The sequence below is a fragment of the Myotis brandtii genome, unplaced genomic scaffold (assembly GCF_000412655.1).
Source record: "Myotis brandtii unplaced genomic scaffold, ASM41265v1 scaffold31, whole genome shotgun sequence".
Classification (NCBI taxonomy): Eukaryota; Metazoa; Chordata; class Mammalia; order Chiroptera; family Vespertilionidae; genus Myotis; species Myotis brandtii.
Genome location: NW_005361873.1, coordinates 2,350,605 through 2,372,936, shown reverse-complemented (window position 1 = coordinate 2,372,936; position 22,332 = coordinate 2,350,605). Strand labels below are relative to the sequence as shown.

The window sequence follows — 22,332 nt, the reverse complement described above, 5'->3', positions numbered from 1 at the left end:
TTCAAACTCACTAGAATTGAGGCTTTATTCAATTAGGGCAATTCACTTCTAAAAGCTATTTAATAAAATCTTGAATTTATATTACAGAGCAGGTGCAGGAAGACCACATACTTCATTAAGTTACCTGGAAGAGATCAATTAGAATGTGTCCCAACTTCCTCTCAGATTCACTTGTAACTCAGACATCTTTACTCTAACTGACCTATGTGTCACTTCCTATATATTAGAATACAAAATCCTTATTTTGGGTATGTAATGTAATGAAAATAATACAATCTCACATATTAGCATTATATAGCTGATAAATGTAAATGACACATATTATTTCATTTCCCATGTATTAATGTATCCATCAGTACCACAACTGAGGCCACTGAGGCCTCTTGAAATGAGTCTAGAACTTGGACCAGCAAAAAACTTAATCATCAGTACCCATAACTGGTGTCCTATACCAAGAAATAAACCCAGTATTTGATTTTGGGTTACTTGATTTTTCATTGTACTGATGCTTTTGTAAAGAACTTTCCTCTAAAAAGAATAGAACCTTTATTTTAAAAACATTAAAATCACTCTGAACGAACCTCTATTTTCTCTTATTCAGATACTAGCTGCAATCATTTTCATAGGGTTTCCCAACTTTACATTTGGTATAATAGGAATGGGGAGTGGACACAGGATAAGAGAAGTCACCTTGTCTTTATGAGTTAACTGCTGGCTTATCACATCCTCACAGATGCTGGAAGAAGGAACCAAGTTATGTAACTGGTAGAACAGCTCCACACTCTTTTGGTGGTGCTGAGGGGTGCTATCTCCCAGCTGGTCCCATAGTGTGAAAGCTACGTGCTGTAGTAAAAGAGGTAAAGGTAACAGTATTATAAAACCATGAATGAAAACTCATTAACAAACTTCCTACTGGTACATACAAGTCTGACGGCCAGAACTTGAAGGTCTTTAATACTCATTATGACACTGGGATGAGATTTAAAAGTACCTTTCACCTACCTACTGTCATTCAGGCCCTTAGAACCTCTGATGATAGTCCTTTAATATTTATTTTAAACATCAGACATGTAAGCACTTTCTGCAGAGCCAAAATAAATCCCCATTTCACTATTTTAATGACATTTAGTAAAGTGATGCTAGAATACATTATCCTTAAAAGGGCATAACTCCCACACTGAATACTTAATATTTACAGTGATATGTTGCAAAGTGAAATAGCCCAAATACCCAAACTACTTAAGGCATATAAAGTAGGTCATCTGTATTTCAGAGCTCCATGTTTATGTTAACACAGCATTTGCTCTATGACAGTGTTAAAAAAAAAAAAAGTACAACCCCGTCCGTGCCTCCAAAAAAGAAAAAGAAAAAAGAAAGAAAAAGTACAATCATCAGGGTTTATCACCACAACCTTATAGAAATCAATTTTAATCCAGCAGCAGGAACTATCTGGAAGGGCACAATGACTTGAAAGCAGATAAAGAAATGTTTAAATTTTTTTATGTATAAAAAAAATCTGCTTAAGATGTAAAACAATGCAAATACTAGGTATACTTGATGTTCTTTCTATATAGAGAATATCATTTGTACTGTTGCAGAAATTAAAGACTACATTTTTCCTAAATGTCGTCATACACCACAGATGATAAGCAAACAATATACAGTCAGAAAAACTTTTCCTAGGAGTTTTGAAGAGCTAAGTTGTACAAAGCAAAGTGCCACAACCACTTCATCTGGAAATAAGTTTTACTCTATAGAGCTTTCCTTTTTCCTTTTTTATTTTAGCTGAAATTATTTCCTCCATGGATTTAGTGCTTTAATAATTGCCTTTTATTTACCTTAATATTCCCCTCATCCTTATCTTTTTTCTCCACACAAAAGTGGGAACAAGATGGGCAAAGCAGTACACATCAAGTGTATCTTTTTCTATATAGTACGATATTAAGGTGTTAAATTAAGCCTGATTATCATCTTTAAAGTCTTTTTTTTAAAATATATTTTTATTGATTTTTTACAGAGAGGAAGGGAGAGGGATAGAGAGTTAGAAACATCAATGAGAGAGAAACATCGATCAGCTGCCTCCTGCACACCTCCTACTGGGGATGTGCCTGCAACCAAGGTACATGCCCTTGACCAGAATTGAACCTGGGACCCTTCAGTCCACAGGCCGACACTCTATCCACTGAGCCAAACCACTCAGGGCTCATCTTTAAAGTCTTTGCCACGCAAACTAGGTCAAGTATCACCTTAGTCATGTATGTAGTTAGAATTTACCTTGAAAAATTCAGTCTTCTCAGCTATGTACTTCAGATTGCCTGGAGTGAGGGGCGGTCTAATAACCACAGCTACTCTTCCCTGGTTTGGACTTAAGGGTTGCACAGGTTCCACACTGTTGATGTTTTCCCCAGTGACCATGACCACAGACTGAGTCAATCCCACCAGGTCCATGACTAGTGAGATAGCGACACTCTGCACACTGAAATCACTTGCTTGGTTGCACGCATTCATTAGAGTCTGGAGCCACAGTGGAGGCTGCACATGCTCACAGTCTGAAACAAAAGATGGAAGCCAACACAGTTCATCACACTAAACCTTCATACATACTCTAACTCTCCAGTTAATTTAAAATAACAAAGCTCCTCTACTTACTACCTTTAGGTCTTGATCTGTTAACAAAACCAATGGCTTCTCAACTAGACTAGAAAATACAGCAGTAACAAGACTGTCATAAACTTGTTTTTCATATGTACTTTTCTTATGGCAAGTCATACAATCTGTTTTCCTGTACTGAGATTGTGTATTAGTCAAACATTATGTAGTAATCACTGAACTGTGTGTATATATAAAAATTTACATGAAGGTAAATACATATACTAGTCATAATAAAGAAAACCAGAGAGAAAAACAACAGTGGATCTAAATATTAGATTCATTGTCTCCAAAGAATGGAGTTAATTTCCTTCTTAGTTTCTATTCACTTTCAAGAAAACTGTACTTTAAAATCATAACTTTTCCAACATAATCTCCCCATGACAGTATTTCATTTAAAGAAAATCTACAAATTAAAAAACACCTTAAAAATTAACTGTCAAAACATACCTCAGTTTTAATATCTGAGTACTCCTGGGTTAAAAAAAAAATAGCATGCCACAGAAAATTTTTGAATATGAATAAAACAAACTACCTTACCGGTCTCTGACTGTTCAGAATGTAACTCTGAGGTATGGTTCCCGTCTGCAATGTAAACTGGAAAACTTGAGCACTCCAGGAAGAGCTGGCAGGCAGCAAGGAAGGCAGAAAGGTATTCTTTGGAAGTTTTCTGTTTACTTATATTTCTGTCCTTTACATCTCCATGTGAATCCCTGTCCCATTTTGAAGTGTCTCCTTGCTCTCGGCTGAGATCCCCATGATGCTCTGTAGCCAAAGCTTGTGAGAAAGAGTTACTCTGAACAATGTAGAGGTTGATAAGTCTGGTGAGAAACTGCTGGACATACTCCAAGCAGCACTGCATTGCAGTCTTTTGGACTGTCTTCCCACCCCGGGTTGCTGTCCCCTGAGTGACTAGGGAGGCAGGCTGGATGATGGTTTCTTCAGATCCCACAGTGGAAGCCGTTTCTGTCTCAGAGGATGTGCTACCAATTGGGATGGCAGCTGCTCCCTGCCCCTCACTCAGTTCTCTGTCAATGTCGTCAGTTCGATCTGCTTGATACTGTATAAACTCAGTGAATCCACTCTCTGATGACTGACTACTTGGTGGATTTTCTCCATCTTCAAACACTTCAGTAGGATTTTCAAGAGTAACTGATGATACCTGGTAGAGATGAAAAAGAACTGCTTAGTAGCTAAATGTATATATTAGGAATTAAAAATTAGAAATGACCATATTTGGAGAAAAGTCAATTTTAGATTCCTATTCACAACTTTATATATTCAGTTAAATCTTAAAATAGTTTCTACAATTGATTTATATGTCTATGATAATCAATAGGAAATATGGATATGGTTCTAATGAATATGTCAATTTAACTCATTCAGTAAATATTTATTTTTCACCATATGCATAGCATAAAGTTATGTTCATCAGGGCAAAATATGTGAATGTACAAATTTCTAAGATTCATATCCTTTTTTTCAAAATACTAAGAATTTATTCAATCTACTTCATGAAAACACTTTCCTAATGTCTAAATAATGTAACTTTCCTAATGTCTAAACAATGTAAGGAAAAAGAATTAGAACTAAATCTAGTAGGTCATCTGTTTAGGACCACATGAGTGTGAAATTTGTCTGAAAAGTATAAAGTACTATTTAAATGTTTGCTATTAACATTCTTACATTCTTTCAGTGAACAGTTACTGGACCTACATTATGTGCCAGACACTGTATTGGGTACTAGGAATTAAAGGAATAGTTTATAATCTAGAGGACAAGATAGGAAACAATTAATTAAAATATAAATTAAAAAATGAAGCAGCTACTGCAGTACAGCGGGAATGGGTAGACTCTTCCCTTCCCTATGATAAGACTAAGTACAGATCATTATGCATATTTTCTGGCCTAGTGCAAGTAAACAAGAGTCTCAGCATGAGTTCTTTGGGAAATTGTGCCAGAGCATCATTTGAATTTGAGTAAGATCTCTAAAGATAAGTACTCAATGCTCTGCTGCCACAAAGCGGGGCCTCACCCAATGTTCCTTGCTTTAGTGAATCAGACCACCATTCATCAACCCAGGAAGGCAGAAACCTAGGGGGGATCTTGGAACCTTGTCCACCTCTCCTCCACACTTCTTTTACATCCACTTCAGTATAGTGGTCAAGGGAGCTGGCCATTAGTCAGCTAAGGCTCTGCCACTTACTAGCTTGGGAAGTTCTTTAACTTCAAACCTTAGTCTCCTAATTTGTATAAATGACATGACAATAATTCCTACATTTTACAGTTGCTATGAGGCTTAAGTAAGACAGGATATATAAAGTACCTGGCATAATACCTGACACTTAATAGACATTCAATAAATGTTAGTAATTACTCATTACCCTTACCGATCCATTACTGCTACCTATACCTGGATAATCCATCCATTTCTCTGTCTTAACTCCCCTATCTTAGCATGTTACCACCACCTCTCACCAGCACTACTGCAGGTCTCCCCACACCCATTTTTGTTTCTAGATCCACACTCCACACTGCAGCCAGAGTAATTTTTCTCACACACAAATCTGATTATGTCACTTGCCTTTTTCCCTTGAGTGTGTTCCTAAGATAAAGAGTAAAAGCCTTAGTACAGTGAATAAGCTCTGTAAGACCTGGCTCCTGCCTACCTCAAGAGCTGGATCTCCCCTGCACTGTCTGCAATGAGCTCCTGTCTGCCGAAGCCTTTGCAAATGTTCTTTCCTCTAGCAAATGTTCTCTTCTTTCTTCCTCACTCATACCCTAAATTCCTTTGGGGTTTCACTCAATCCTTTCTCAAGAAAGCCTTCTTGACCCCCAAATCTAGATCAGATCCATATTTCTACCACTCATATTTTCCTTCATACATTCATCACAACTGTAATTAAATGTGTAATTATTTGTTTAATGTCTGTCTCCTAGAAAGAAAGGGTAGAGAGGGCAGAGACTGTGCCTAGTTCAACCTCTGGATACCCAGCATTAGTGAATGAATGAAAACAGGCTATATTCTCTATTTCAAAGATAAGAAAACTGAGGCTCAGGGAAGTTAAAAGATAAATAAATTAAAACAACAAAAACAACAACAAACTTGCCCTAGCCCCGTGGTCGGCAAACCGCGGCTCGCGAGCCACATGCGGCTCTTTGGCCCCTTCAGTGTGGCTCTTCCACAAAATACCGACTTCTGTGCATGGGCCACGAAGTTTCAATCGCTCTGTACGTGCGTGCCCACACGTGGTATTTTGTGGAAGAGCCACACTCAAGGGGCCAAAGAGCCGCATGTGGCTCGCGAGCCGCGGTTTGCCGATCCGCAGTTTGCTGACCACTGCAGCCAGTTTGGCTCAGTGGATAGAGCATCAGCCCACAGACTGAAGGGTCCCGGGATCAATTAGATTCTGGTCAAGAGCAGGTACCTTGGTTGCAGGCTTGATCCCCAACCCTGGTAGCTGTGAGTGTCTCTCTCTCACATCAATGTTTCTCTCTCTCTGTCTCTCCCGTCCCTTTCACTCTCTCTAAAAATCACTGGAAAAATATCCTCAGGTGAGGATTAACAACAACAAAAACAACCCCAAAAAACTTGTCCAAGGTTACAACAAATAAATTTATTAGTTAGAAGAGCTCAATTAGGTGATTCTAATCTTCATAGCTCTTATCACCATATAATATCACTTTATCTGTAACAGTATGAAATTTTCATATTATAATGCCAAAGTTAGAGATGGCTATCATAATGACCTTATCAATTTTCTGAAAGGTTAACAATCATCTAAAATCATGTATTAATACACTTTTTTAAATGTATTATTTAAATGGTAGAATTGTCATTAGCTTTAGTGTAAAGTCATTTCTGTATTGATCTTTTTTAAAGATCAAAAAACAATGGATATTAAATTACTAGAATTCAAGCTACAAAATTCAATTAAACTTGCATACATTTATAATATTTAGTTGTATGGTCTATATTACATAACTAGACTTCAGATTATTCTATAATAAAATTTTTCTGAAAATAGAAAGAAATAACATGTTTTGGACATTTGGGTATAGAGATCCAATACACTGATTTTTTTTAAATGTTTTAAGAGCATAGAGACTTATAATTTTTAAAAAATATATATTTTATTGATTTTTTACAGAGAGGAAGGGAGAGGGATAGAGAGTTAGAAACATCAATGAGAGAGAAACATCGATCAGCTGCCTCCTGCACACCTCCTACTGGGGATGTGCCTGCAAACAAGGTACATGCCCTTGACCAGAATTGAACCTGGGACCTTTCAGTCCGCAGGCCGACGCTCTATCCACTGAGCCAAACCGGTTAGGGCGAGACTTATTTACAGAAAATACCCTCAGCTTTCAAATATGATCAATATTCAGACATCTCAGTGAAGATACCACCATTGTACTTCAGTAAAAAATAGGAAAGAAGATATAAGCCCTGGGAACATAGAAGAAAACCAGAGACAGAGGTGGTGGTGGGGAGCAATAGGAAGGGAGTAGGGGAGAGAGAGACAGAGACAGAGAGAGGAGCATATGCTAAGGTTAATGAACCATTATATATTTTTAAAAGTATATTATTTAATTGTATTTCATTACTAAAAATCGATGTTCCCAATACCTTACCGTTAATCATCAATAAGTGCCTCCAGATGTTTTCTACATAGTAAATATTCATATATTTAAATATGCTGAAAGAATGTTCAGGTCCTTTCCCTACTCTCACTAATCTCATTTATATAAATAGCAAAGCTTCAAAAGCAGTTAATACTTATTCTAGTTTTATTTCTAAGATCCAAGAGGCATACAGTAAGGAAAAACAACAAACAAAATGAATTTCCCAACAATAGAATCATATCATAACAGAATGTCACATATAAATAAGCAGTAGGAAGGAAAGTCAGAGACAGGTTTTAGTTTATGTAAGATAATCCTGGATATATTTAAATTGATTGAGGGTCAGTAATGATCATTTCATATATGAAGATCGATATATTTAGAAGGACCAAGAAAAGTTTTAGGATTATTAGTTGGTGATAAAAATTGTATGAAATCGTCCTGATAATATATTTTTCCTGGCTGAACAATAAAAAAGCAACTGAAAAAAAAAAAAAACAAGGGCAACTCCACAAATCCTAGATTTAGGTAACAAACCTTGTATGCCAGAAATTTTAAAATCTTTATTGTAAGATAGTGCCACTGTAACTATATAATTTCATTAATATTTTTGTTAATTTTTGCTAAAAATATTTTAATATTATAAACTTGAAAGCTTTTGAATTACTGATGTTCCCATAGATGTTTTGCAGGAGTTTAAGTATGTTACTAGTGCTAGATTAAAATCATTATAATTCTATTCAATGTCATAGAGTAAGCATTATGAATCTAGAAGAGATTCTGTATTTCAAGAAGAGCATGTAAAAAACCTACTGTATACATATGAAAGGACCAGTAAAGTTTAGATTATAAACATGTGGCTACTGAGCACTTGTAATGTAGCTGATCTGACAGAGGTACTAAATTTTCTTATTTCAAATGTTTTTGAAAAAAATTTAGAATTTGAACAAAGATGTGCTAAAGTGCAAAATACACACTGAAATTTTGAAAACAGTACAAAAAAGAATGTAAAATATCTAACTTTTTATATTACATCAATTTTATGATTACATGTTGAAATCATAATAAATTATCTAGAAAGGCCTAAATAAAATATAATTAAAATTATTTTTTCCTGTTTCTTTTTACTATTTAAAAATGACTACCAGAGCCCTGGTCAGTTTGGTTCAGAGGTTAGAGCATTGGCATTGGCCCATAGACCAAAGTGTCTCAGGTTTGATTCCCAGTCAAGGGCATGTGCCTTGCTTACAGGTTCAATCCCAGGCCCCGGTCAGGGATCATGGGGGAAGCAACCAATCAATGTGTCTCTCTTACACCAATGTTTCTTTCTCTTTCTCTTTCCCCCTCCTCTCTTCCTTCCACTCTCTAAGAAAAACATCAATGAAAAAAATATCAAGTGAGGATGAAAAAAATAAATAAATAAAAGTGGCTACCAGAAATTTTAAAATTACATATGTTGCTGGCATTATATTTCTATTGGAAAGTGTTGATATAAACAGTTAAATTGCACTAGAGCCAAAGTCTACATAATGGTCTACTGCCACACATTTGGATCTATGCAAGATTCACTAAATCGTTTGGTATATGACTTTACTCAGATATTATTCTGCTTTGAAGAAATAAACAGTTGACCCTTGAACAACATAGGGAGAGGGGAGATGTCAACCCTCTGCCCCCATAAACAGTTGAAATACATGTATAATTTTTGCCTCCCCCAAAAACTTAACTACTAATAGCCCAGTGTTGACAGGAAACCTTACAGATAACAGAAACAAGTCTATTAGCACTTGTTTGTATGTTATATGTAGTATATACTATGTTCTTACAATAAACTAGAGAAAAGAAAATGTTAAGAAGCCATAAGAAAAATACATATACAGTATTATACTGTATTTTTAAAAATATATTTTTATTGATTTCAGAGAGTAAAGGAGAGACAGAGACAGACAGAAACATCAATGAGAGAGAATCATTGATTGGCCACTTCCTGCACGCCCCACACTGGGACCGGCCTACACCTGGGCACACACAGGGAATCGAACCATGACCTCCTGGTTCATAGGTAGAAGCTCAATCACTGAGCCACGCTGGCTGGGCTAGAATGTATTTTTGGATAGTGTAAGTTTGCACCATCTGTCAATACCTATACCAACATTATCACATATAACACAACACATTGTAGATCTTACATATATTAATAACATTGGACATCAAAAATGAAAAGATAATGTGAAGAAGAAATTCATAATTATCCACTGGTATAACAATTCATACATTGACCACAAAGCAGCATCAACACCACTGCTTTATGGTAGCTTAGAGTCATCGATATGATTGCTTCATGGTAGCCTAGCCTATATACTAATGAATAAATCACTATAAAATTTTATGGCATACAGTATTACAGTCATATTCATAATACAGAAATGGAAATATTGTTACATTTTAAAAATAAAACCACTTACCTCTGATGATTGGCTGATAAGCAGTTTCTTCAATTACAGGAAAGGAGCATAATGTAAGTAATGTAATTATTTGCAAGCAAACTTATAAAACAGTAAGAGAATATATTATTAATTTATTACATATTATTCACCTTATGTCTATGCAAGGATAAGCTATCCACTTTCATACAAGTCATCCACACAAGGTTATCATACAGTTGTTGTGCAGTTATTAAATTTTCACATGAAGACACATAAACAATAGATAAGTTTATAAACTGCATGACATGATGATTAGTTACTATTCATTAATTGGACATGGAACATCATAAATGTCTTCATCCTCATCTTCACATTGAGTAGGCTTAGGAGGAGGAAGAAGAGAGGTTGGTCTTGCTGTTTCAGGTGCAAAAGAGGTGGAACGGGTGGAAGGAATGGAAGGGGAGGCAGGGAGGTTGGTAAAACTTTACAGAAATACATTGCAATTCCTGACCTTTTCCTTTTCATTTCTCTAAAAATGTTTCCATACGGTACCAATCCTTTCATCATGTACTTTATTTAGTTTTAAGCACCTGTATCATAGAAGGGCCTATATTATAAAAGAAGTCAAGCGTAGTCTTAAATAAGTGAAACCCTTGTGCCAAACCGTCTAATGTCAATTTGTTTTCTGGCACTGCTGCTTCTATCTCCTTCTCCTCCTTGTCTGGCATTGCTAGTCCAGAGCACTCATCTCCATCAAGTTATCTTCCATCAATTCCTCTGGTGTGGTGTTTATTTATTCTTGAATTTCTCCAAGATTCATATGTTGAAACCCTTCACCCCCCTTTTTTGCCATATTCACAATATATTTCATGATTTCCTTGATTGCCTCTGTCTTAAATCCTGTGAAGTCACTCACAACATCAGGGAACAGTTTTCTCCAGCAGAAATTTATAGTTTCAGGCTTGATGGCTTTCACAACTTTTTACATAACAATGATGGCATCTTCAATGGTGTAATCCTTCCTGACATTCATGATGTTCTATCAAGGTTCTCTTCTCTTCCATAGCACTGACAATCCTTCCCATAGAGTACCCTTTGTAATGGCTTTAAAGGTCCTCATGACCTCCTGACCTAGAGGCTGAATTGGAGACATTGTGTTTGAGGGCAGTAGACACTTCCAGACTTTTGATATTGAATGGATGGGGCTCTGGGTGGTCAGAGGCATTGTCCCATGTCAAACAAACTTTAAAAGGTAGTCCCTTACTGGCAAGGTAAGGGACAAAGCAGCGATGGAACCAATGCAGAGAAAGGGTTCTCGTTGTTCAAGTCTTCTCATTATACAGTGAAAAGACCAGCAGCTGGTGTTTATCTTCCTCCTTGAAGGCTCAGGGTTCAGCAGCTTTATAGACAAAGGCAGTCCTGATCATAAACCTGACTGTATTTGCACAAGAGTAATGTTAGCCTATCCCTTCCTGTCTTAATACCTGGTGCTCACATCTCTTCCTCAGTAATAAATGTCCTTTGGGGGTGTATTTCCCCAGAATATGGCATTTTCGTCTGCATTAAAAACCTGTCAGGCAGGTATTCTTTCTCCTCCATGATTTTCTTAATAGTGTCTAGGATCTCATCTGCTGCCTCTTGGTTGGCAGAAACTGCTTCTGCTATTATCTTGACATTTTTTTAAACCAAACCTCTTTCTAAAATTATTCTCCAGCTTCATGGAAGGACCTGGAGAGTATTATGCTAAGCAAAATAAGCCAGTCAGAGAAAGATAAGTATCACATGTTCTCACTTATATGTCACATCTAATAAAAAAAACAGATCCAGAGACACAGAAGCATGGAACAGACTGTCGAATCTCAGAGGGAAGGCAAAGGATAGGTGGGTGGGTGGGAAGAGATCAACCAAAGAACTTGTATGCATATATTCGTAATCCATGGACACAGACTGTAGGGTGGTAAAGGCCTGGGGCAGGGAGGCGGGCTAGAAGGGGTCAATGAAGTAAAAAGGGGACATGTGTAATATTTTCAATAATAAAGATTTAAAATGAATAAATAAATAAAATAATTCTCCAGCTTTAGAGCCTTCACTTTCCTTTCACTTTAATTTGTCACATAATGAATTCACTTTTCTTAATTAATATTAGATTCCAGAGGTATGCCTTTCTTATAGCAATCTTGCACCCACATAAAAGCTGCATTTTCAATAAGAGATAAGATATTTGCAAGGAGTTTGCTTCTGCTGGCACAGGTATAGTGGCTGCTTCACAAATTTCCTTTTTTTTTTTTTTTTTTTTTAAACAATGGTCTTAACGCTGGATTCATTTATCTTGAAATGGCGGCAAACACAGCTGCAGGTCTCAATCTACGAAACATACCAAGCAAGTCAATTTTGTCTTGTAATGTCATGACTTTTCTCTGCTTCTTGGGAGTACTTCCAGTATCATCAGTGGCATTTTCTATGAGTCTCATGGTGTTATTCAAGGCTTATGGTATAGCACTAAACATGATAAAAGATACGCAAGAACTACGAGAGATCACTTTTTTACTTCAATATGCAATTTACTGTAGACAAGCCGCTTACACAGAGATATAGATGATTAGTGTCACACGTCTTAAGTGGATACTCGCAACACTTGTGCTCATTGCAAGAGCACCAGGATGTGGCTATGAAATTATTACAGTAATACAGTATGTACTAGAATTAATTTTATCACTTAGGTTTATTTTTGTGTTTTTTTAATTCTCACCTGAGGATATTTTTTTCCATTGATTTCTAGAGAGAGTGGAAGGGAGTGAGGAGGGGGGGAGGGAGGGAGAGAGAGGGAGAGAAGAGAGAGAGGGAGATAGAGAGAGAGAGAGAGAGAGAGAGAGAGAGAAAGATTGACATGAGAGACACATCTATTGGCTGCCTCCTGTACAGACCGGCAACTGGGGATGGAACCCACAACCTGGGTATGTTTCCTGACCAGGAATCAAACATGCCACCTTTGGTGTATGGGACGATGCTCCAACAAACTGAGCCACGCTGACCAGGCCATTTGAGAATAAGTACTGATAAATTTTAAATTTTTAATAATAGACGTATATATTTTATGTTAGTAAATGATAAAATAGATTATTATCTACATATATTTCATGCATTCATGATATATCTAACCTTTGCCTAATTTTGTCATTTCTAAGCTACAGGTTCATCTATGAGTTTTTTCAAATTGTTGCAAATCTCCCAGAATTTTATATTTATTGAAAAAATCTGTGTATAAGTGGACCTACACAGTTCAAACCCATGTTATTTAAGGGTCAACTGTAACTGGTCTAATAACATAATTAACAGCTAATATTACCTTTTTGTCTTCCCATTCTTTCACTGAGTTGTTCTGCCCACTTGGAAACTGCAAAACACCTCCAGTGCTGGCAGCTAACAGTGGAGGCTGAACTTTGCTAAGGATCTTTGAGCACAGCCTGAGTGAATCTGTGAGTTCAGACAAGTGCAATGTCTGGAGATGGCTTGTCAGGGCAGAAACCATCCTGAGCAGCAACTGGGGCAAGTGTTCTGTCTGGATTTCAATATAAGTCTCCTGAAAATAAAAGTGAAGTGACAAAAGTTTAAATATGCAATCCAAAAGTTATATTATTTCACTGATTTTTAATCTATATAAAAAAGGAAATAATTTTTACTCATCTGTCATATTTTATATATGTCATGCTCTTAATTAACATTGTATAATCATTTTATTATTAATGATATAAAATTTATATTCCCAAATTCTCAATTTAAGTATTTCAAAGATATATAATAAAACAATCCCCATTTTATTTGCTACATTACTTAAGTTATAACAAAAGTGAATACAATACAAACAGGCTGAATGTCATACCTGACACAACACCCTCATACTTCTAGTAGGCTTCAAAATGAGAAAGCAAAGAATTTAGGAGAGAAAAAGGGAAAAGATTCCCAAAAGTTATCATTTATTAGAAAGAATCATTAATGAATATAAATACATCATATTATTTTACACTAAACATTTAAAATTTCAATAACATGCAATTATGAAGTATATTCCATGTATTATATAAGACTTGTACATGTATTATGTATATGTGTTACAGGACAAAACACTTGGAAAATTTTACGAAAAAAAAAAAGCTAAGCCACAAGGGAAAAAATATTTATTAAAGATAAAATTTATTTGAAGATAAGGTTTGTCTTCAACATGAAATATCTAAACTATATTAGATTTCCTCAATATTTTTTACCAAGGTCATCTTACCAAAGAAACTATATCCAACAAAAAATCTACCAGGAGGCAGAAATTGGTCAGCTGTAACTCAGATGACTCACTATCTCCAGGCCCAGTCTGAAGTCTGGCATGCATTGTCCTCCTAAAGGCACAAAATTCACTTTATCAAGTATACTATCAAGTAAAATGAACATGTGACAACATCATTGGTTATTTTTAATGAGGGTCAATTCAGCAGTGGGACACACACAGTAACGTTCTTATGATGAAGTATATTCCCTTTTCCCCAGAACACCACTGTACCTCTATGCGGAAAATTCCCAGGGCAAGACTCCTAGGTTTAACCTCTCCCTATTACTCCCATCCTGTATTTCCAAGTGTTCTGGATGGATTTCACTTTTGGGGACTTATTTCCTATTGCTCCCACTACAGATATCATCTCCTAGTTAAAAAGGATTATTTGTTGCTTTATTTCTAATTTCAGGGCCTTTGATGATACACACTTGTCCACCTGGACTTTCACCCTCCCTCAACCTCATTCTCTCATATACAGAATGTATCTGTCCTTCAAGATTTAAGATCAAATGTTACCTCCTCCAGGAAGCCTCTTCTGATCCAAACAGTAGAGATCATTACTCCAACATTCACATCAAATCATATTAATCCTATATGACCATCTATTGCCCTACACTCTGAAGACACAAGTTAAGAAGAATATGGTACAGCCCTAACCAGCAAGAAATATAAACATATAGATAAGTAAATGTAATAATGTGACAGTATAGGAAAAGTTGATTCTGATGAGAGACTTGAAGGAGTCATAGAAGGCTACTGAAAAGTGGGTGATCTCTATATAGGACAATACCAGATGGGCAAAAGACAAAAAATAAGTGCAGCATGAAAGTAATGTATGTGCAGGGACTAGTCCAGGTTACCTAAAAAAAGGATGGATGTGTATGTTTGTAAATGAGAAATGAAGGCCAGGTGGCAAAAAGACACTCATAATTCCTTGGCATTCCTATTTTAATCTCTCTACTAAGGCATTTGTAAGTTTTAATTTAATACTAGGAATATGTATGTGCATGTCTTACTTGTTCTTACTACAAAGTCTTTAAAAATAGGGACTAGATATGCCTAGCATAATGCTTTTCAACTGGGTACTCAGTACCTGAATCAGTAAATGTACAATTAATTTATCACATCAGCATTTATAGTTTCAAAAGACTTCTAATCCCAAATTCATACAGGCTTACTTTGTGACTATATGCTCCTGAAGCTTGAGAGGTTAATCTGGTTCTGAGAGAATTTGAACTACATTTCAGACAGAGATTCTACTTGGGTTCACTAGTGTCCTTGGGTTTTTAGAGCATTTTTTAAACTTTATGTCCTAGGGGGTAAAGGGCTTTTATTACTCAACTAGAGGCCCGGTGCACAAATTTGTGCACGGGTGGAATCCCTCAGCCTGGCTGGCAATTGGGGCCAATTGGGGCTGATAGCCAGGGGGAGAGACCTCGGGAGGTTGGCAGGCCATGGGAGGTTGGCTGTGGGAGCACACTGAGCACCAGGGGGCAGCTCCTGCGTTGAGCATTTGCCCCTGGTGGTCAGTGCACATCATAGCGACCAGTCGACTGGTCGTTCAGTCTCTTAGGCTTTTATATATATAGATAGTGACAATATAGCTGGTTCTATGGCTTTAAAAACACAAATATGACACTAAGGAATTTTCTGTTCTTCAAAGTGGGAATAATTTTGGGAATGTGTTCTAAGGCAGCAACCACAAATATGCTATTTTCTCTACAACAAAAACCAAACTGGATTAGTATAGATTGCAGAGGGAAAATTTTTCATGTATACTGGTGACTGAATAACTTACCTCTGAACTATTCAATTCTAAGATTATATGATCAATAATTCTATATTCTAGAATAACAAGGTACAGCCAGATTATGGCTATTAAATATATATAACAGTTGTAAATAGTAGCGGTAAAATGTACAAAAAAATCTTTCCATTAGATTGAAGAACTTAAAAAACAAACAAAGAAAAGGCTGGCTTTGAATGCTATTAAATTAAAATGAAAGAAACAGTTTAACATACCTACAACATTCTTCAAACCAACGTGCCACATAATCCCACATATAATAAGGTTCAAAGGAATTAAAGAGAAGGTTGGCAGTTTTAATCAGCTCTGCTGTTTTCTTATTTTCCCTTAATTTACTAAAAAAGGAAAAGAAAACAATAAATATTAACATTTATTTTTGCAAATTTAAATTTTAGTACAATGTTGTTAGGGTGTACATATTCCTAGGCAGTTGTTAAAACACTTGCATGTAAGAAAATTGGAATATATGATTTTTATCTACTGCCACTCTCTTATTACATTCTAAGTAATTATTTTTCCAAATCTGAGTTTTCATAACTCAACTGTATGATCAAAGATAAAAAATTAGACTTGCGTAAGAAAAAACAACTGCCCTTCCAGTAAAAGAACAGGAAATTTTTTTGAACTATTTTGAGTATCTGACTCTTAATTTGGCATTAAATTACCTTGTTTCACTTGGCATATATAAATTGAGTAGTGATTTGATTTTGACAGCCTTGATTCTGAATTAACTTTGTCTGCTTTCCTGTAAAATTTACTTAAGAAAGGTTAAGTTTGCCCTGACCAGTTTGGCTCAGTGTATAGAGCGTCAGCTTGCGGACTGAGGGGTCCCAGGTTTGATTCCGGTCAAGGGCATGTACCTTGGTTGCGGGCACATCCCCAGTAAGGGGTGTGCAGGAAGCAGCTGATCGATGTTTCTCTCTCATCGATGTTTCTAACTCTCTACCCCTCTTCCTTCCTCTCTGTAAAAAATCAATAAAGTATATATTAAAAAAAAAGAAAAAAAAAGGAAAGGTTAAGTTTATTTGTTGAATTTCAATCTAGTATTCTTAGCTTGAAAAACAAAACAGCAAAAAAAAACTAATACTGTATATAGCCATTATTACTAAAGTCCTATCAGGGAAAATAACTTTGTTATTGCAAGTGGGAATCCTTTAGCTTATTAATTACCCTCTTACCTATCTCCTGCCACCCTCCTTACAATAAAAATAATCATTTTTATATATAGTGAGGTACTGCCAATGCATTTAACAAGTTGCAAGACATATCCCCACATTAAAGACTAATTAAATACTCTACAATATAAATTATCAGACAGAGTACAGAATAAAACAGTGTATCAGTTTAGTCAATATTAACTTCTCAAACAAAAATTACAGGATATTATATTTACTAAAAATAAAAAACTGCCTATTATTATGTTTTAATATATAAAAGTATGTTTTAGGGAAAGCTCAGGTTATCTCAGTTTTGCCAAGGAGACACTAATGAAATGAAAATTATGTAAAAGAAATTGTAGTCTTAGAACCTTTGTCATATTATAATGAAACTTAAAAGTGGTAAGCTGCTTAAAGTAGAGAAGAAATTTAAAAAGTAAGATTTTGTAAACATGTATCGATCACTGACTTAAAGAGGAGGACATGCTAATTTTATATGAGTTATCCTAGGCATTAAAAAATGTGTTTAGCAGATTGTCAAACTGCAGCGGGAAGGCCGGGGAGGGTTGGGGGGCAGGAGGGAGGGGGGTAAGAGATCAACCGAAGGACTTGTATGCATGCATATAAGCATAACCAATGGACATAAGACACTGGGGGGGTAGGGGAGGCCAGGGGATTGTCAAGGGCGGGGAAAAAAAGGACACATATGTAATACCCTTTGTAATACTTTAAGCAATAAAAAAAAATAAATAAAAAATAAAAAAATAAAAAATTAAATAAAAAATAAAAATAAAATAAAATGCAAAAAAAACCCAAAAAGTGTTTAGCCCTGGGGCTCCTGCAGGAGGCAACCAGTCAATATGTCTCTCACATCAGTGTGTGTTTTTTTCTCTCTCTCTTCTACTCCCTTCTCCTTCTCCCCTCTCCCTTCCTTTCACTCTCTCTAAAAATCAATGGAAAAAATATCCTCAGGTGAGGATTAAAATAACAAAAGTGTTTCTATATACCTGAAAAAGAAATAACCCTAACTTTAAAAAAAAGTTATTTAAAGAACATTTGGTACCCTTTGATTCACTTAATTCTGTGTTCAAGTCATAAGTCATGTCATGCTTAATTTTTTGGTAATCTACCTGCTTAATTGAGCATGATCCTTGCTGAAGGGTGGTTCCATCTGAAGATCCAATTCTGCTTTGCACTGAGAATACAATGTTCTAAATACTTCAATTAGGACATCTTCTAGAATTACAGGCCCTAAAATGAATATACATATTAAAGAAAGAATTAATTAGCATTGGCAAATCATGATTATCTAAAAACTGGCCGAAGTAAAGAATGCTTTAAAACAAGTATTTTTTAAAATGAATTTATTGGAGTGACAGTGGTTAATAAAAGTATATAGATTTCTAGTATACAATTCACCTGTATATGCATTGTATTGTGTTGTTTACCACCCCAAGTCAAGTCTCCTTCCAACACCATTTATCCTCCCTTTACCCTCTCCTACACTCCCTTTCCTTTCTCTCTAGCAATCACCATACTGTTGTCTATGTCCGAATCTTTTATTTTTCCCTTTGCTTAATCCCTTCATCCTTTCTCACCCAGCTCCCAACTCCCTCTGCCCTGACAGCTGTCAGTCTTAAAACAAGTATTTTTTTTTTACAATAGTTTCTTTTTTCCCCTAGAAGCTAAACTAAACTTTACATTTTGATAACCTAATAGTAAATAACTGAGCAAATGTTTATTTAACTTTAGGCTGACATAACAGAAATTACAGAATCAGGGAAATTGGTTTTGTCAATTAATAGTTGTTACTTTGGAAAATTTAACTTCTTTGAGCTTTAGTTTCCTCATCTAGAATGAGGATAATAATACCAAGCTTACATAAAGGTTGTTAGGGTCATGAAAAATATTTGTAAGGTGGGTAGCATAATTCCCAGGATATAATGACTATTCAGTAAATGATAGTAATATTACTACTATCTTGAATTTAAGTAATATAAGAAGGAACAGGGCTAACCTTTATTGCTATAATAGACAGCAATATCCTTAAAAAAAATTCCTGAGCTTCAATATATTAGTGCATATTAGCTAAAATAAACTCTCAAAGCCATTGATACAACTCATTTTAAATTTTTTATTTTAATTTTAAGAAATTAGGTACTATGTTATTTCATTTTTTTGTGCTAGTACTTATGCTTATTAATTTTTGTCCTAGGGGCCATAACTAACTTCCCAATAGAATGATTATATAAGAAATATATAATGAAGGAAGGGAAAATATACAAGACAAAGGGAGTGCGGGGAAAAATGTTGAGGGATACAACCCAAGTACTTTTGCTCAAGTCCTTGAATACTGTGAACTATAAGACAGCTATGCCCGGCTGGTGTGGCTCAGTGGTTGACTACTGACTCATGAACCAGGAGGTCATGGTTTGAATTCTGACTGGGGCACATGCCTGGGTTTTGGGCTCAATCCCCAGTGGGAGGATGTGCAGGAGGCAGCCAATCAATGATTCTCTCTCATCATTGACGTTTCTATCTCTTACTCTCTCTCCCTTCCTCTCTGAAATCAATTTTTAAAAAGCACACATATTTACAAGACAGTCATGACATATCATAAATGTTTCAATTTCAGTAACTTAATAAGGATTAAGAAAATTTTAGATAGAATCTTTAAAATGACTTCTCTGTTACACACACAGATAACATACCAGTTGCATACATATCTACCTTCTTAACATTCTAGAGTGAATGTTAGGTAAGAAATTGTTAAGAATGTGTATTTAAAGGTCACCTCAAAATACAGCAATTTTTCTAAATAACAACTTTGCCTTATTTTTCTTATGAAAGAATACAAAACATGTGATCTTATTACCTAGCTCAGGTTTGTCCAGTAAACTGATCAAAATACGAAAAGGTTTTAGATCCTGTGTTAAAGTGGTCTCTTCTCCAAATCCATTCATGTGTAAGATCCCCACCATTGCCTTTAAAAAGAAAAAGTACACTAGTCATTTAAATAAACAGTTTTCAAATAATTTTTTTCGAAAGAAAAATATTTTTAATACATTGCCTATTGCTTTTCTGAAGCTTTCAATGAAGTTGGCTTTATTCTTCCACTAGGGGGAAAATATGTTACATTCATTTTTCTTGAGAAGAAAAAAGTGCTTACATTTTTTTTCTAGAAAAAAAGTGGAAAGTTAAAGAAAATCTAGAAAATAAAGTTATGAGTTATTTGACTGCCCAAAAGATAAAAATATTTATATTTAAGATAATCAATGTGCACCAAACTATGCCACATCATATGGTAGTGTCTGCCAGTATACAATTATTTTCCCATTGGTGACTCCAGACCATCTATATTCTTATAACCTCCTTCATTTTAAAATGCTTCAGATACAGTATACTATGTATTTTCTTATTTTATTTTGAGATATCCTAAATAAATAAAATTGATGTAAAAATAAATATAAAATAAATCTATAGTTCATTTTAACATTTCCATTACAAAAGTAATTTTACCAAACATTTAGATTCCTGTTGCAACCCAAATTTCCCTGGGGCTTCAGAGGAAATAACACAGATCCTGGCTCATTTTTGGAAAAGCTCCAATTTTCATAGGGCAGACAGGTGAGAAGCTGCAACTATGTTTTAATAAAGTCATGAAAACAAACTAAAAAAAATAAAATCTCTGGACTTACACAGAAGTGAGTCAATCTTAAAATTACTTATTCATTTTATTGTGGTCATTTGCTTATTATCGTCACTCAGGAAGTTTGTGAGTCTTATCTCTACCTCTTCAATTATGAATTAATTCAATTAAGGTAGAACCTTGTCTTACACTTGTTGAGCAACTCTAATGGTCAGAGAGTAACCAAAATGAAAATATTCATTACCTGGACCAACAATTCTTTTGAAAAGGTAGTAAAATAGTAAGTGGCATGTTCTTCAGGATTACTGTGTCTTGTGCTTCTGGGTCCTATGATAGCACCGTTGTTATCAAAACCTCCACAGAAATAAATTGCGAAATAAATTAAAATTCTCAAAACTGTTGTTCACTAACACCAAAACAACAAATATCTCAAAACTAAACACTTACCGATTAGTAGCCCAATCAATGTCAGCAAGAGAGATCATTTTAGATAGTTTAATAAAGGAAAACCAATTCAATATGGAAGTGAGTATCATAGTATTCTTTCAGAATTATCCTGTTTTTTTCTTTACATAAGTCTTATGAACAGTGAAATAACTGCAGGGTCAGAAAATTAAAATTAAGTGATATTGTGTCCGACTCCAGCTGGTAATGAGTTATAAAGACAGGGCAAACACTGACGAAAAGTATAGAAGAACAAACTATGCACGATGCTTTATTTCCTGAGAGACTGGTACCATGTGTGGGTCAGCAGTACTAGTCCTGATTCCTTTGATGACTTAAAAATTTTAGGAATTAGGGAGATAAAGGGAGGGAAAGTGGGAGATACCTATAATACTATCAACAATAAAAATATGTATTTTAAAAATTTTAGGAATTATGTCTCTATTTTGATTAAGTTATTCTTCTTTGTCTAAATATTTATAGTAGAACAATCTCAACTTATAAGGGCAGAAAAAGCTTATCAAAGGGATCATGACTTATGAATTAGCCTCTTCAACTAAGAAGCTTTTGAAATTTCTTCATACAATACACAATTAATAGTGTTTACATTTTAATTGTCTATTTAAACAAATTTTTTAGTTTATTCATTTAGGCCATACATAGCACTTGATAATATTTATGTATAGCAAACTTTCCTCCATCTTTTCCCAGCTAAGACTACCCATGAAACACCTACCTAGAAGCCATGCATAAAGTCTTCGGTTCAGAGACATGTCCCTCCTTAGTACTACATGAAGGGCTGCTGACAAGATCCTGATCATATCTGGTCGAGTGGCCTGAAAAAGTTAGGAATGTGGTTGTATTTAATCACATATAAAAACATTACTTTTGGAGAACCAAGATGGCGGCATAGGTTAACGCCGGAGTTTGCTGCCTCAAACAACCACTTCAAAAATACAACTAAAAGACGGAATGGACATCACCCAGAACCACAGGAAAGCTGGCTGAGGAGAGATTCTACAACTAGAAGTAAAGAGAAATCCATACCGAGACTCAGAGGAGGCGCAGTGCTGAAGTGAAATACTAAGGTGCGGAGGTGCGAGTGGAGCGGGCCATCGGCGGAGGGCGAGATTGTTGTTTTCAATCGGGAGGGAGTTTCAGACTCTGAGCTCCAGATCTGGGCGAGTCTCTAGGGACCCAGACTCAAACGGGAGAAGCGGGAAGGCAGCTTTCTCTCCGAGGTTTGCAGCGGT

The 22,332-nt window shown here is 35.6% G+C and overlaps 1 protein-coding gene across 7 annotated transcripts in view; it reads right to left on the bottom strand.

The window, feature by feature from the left end:
- Positions 1-22,332, bottom strand: part of DOPEY1 (dopey family member 1) — an 86,949-nt gene that overhangs the window by 40,213 nt on the left and 24,404 nt on the right. For 3 of the 7 annotated variants that reach the window (XM_005869935.2, XM_005869937.2, XM_014542653.1), the window contains exons 7-17: positions 21,816-21,915; positions 20,880-20,989; positions 19,862-19,970; positions 18,117-18,237; positions 16,045-16,164; positions 13,978-14,089; positions 13,582-13,611; positions 13,048-13,281; positions 3,190-3,811; positions 2,275-2,549; positions 691-843 (exon numbers count right to left, since the gene is read on the bottom strand). In XM_005869935.2, coding sequence (XP_005869997.1) covers positions 691-843; positions 2,275-2,549; positions 3,190-3,811; positions 13,048-13,281; positions 13,582-13,611; positions 13,978-14,089; positions 16,045-16,164; positions 18,117-18,237; positions 19,862-19,970; positions 20,880-20,989; positions 21,816-21,915 — 1,986 coding nt within the window. Of the gene's footprint in view, positions 1-690; positions 844-2,274; positions 2,550-3,189; positions 3,812-13,047; positions 13,282-13,581; positions 13,612-13,977; positions 14,090-16,044; positions 16,165-18,116; positions 18,238-19,861; positions 19,971-20,879; positions 20,990-21,082; positions 21,582-21,815; positions 21,916-22,332 lie in introns of those variants that run through there. The other 4 variants (XM_005869936.2, XM_005869938.2, XM_014542654.1 and 1 more) reach the window with 3 other exon arrangements.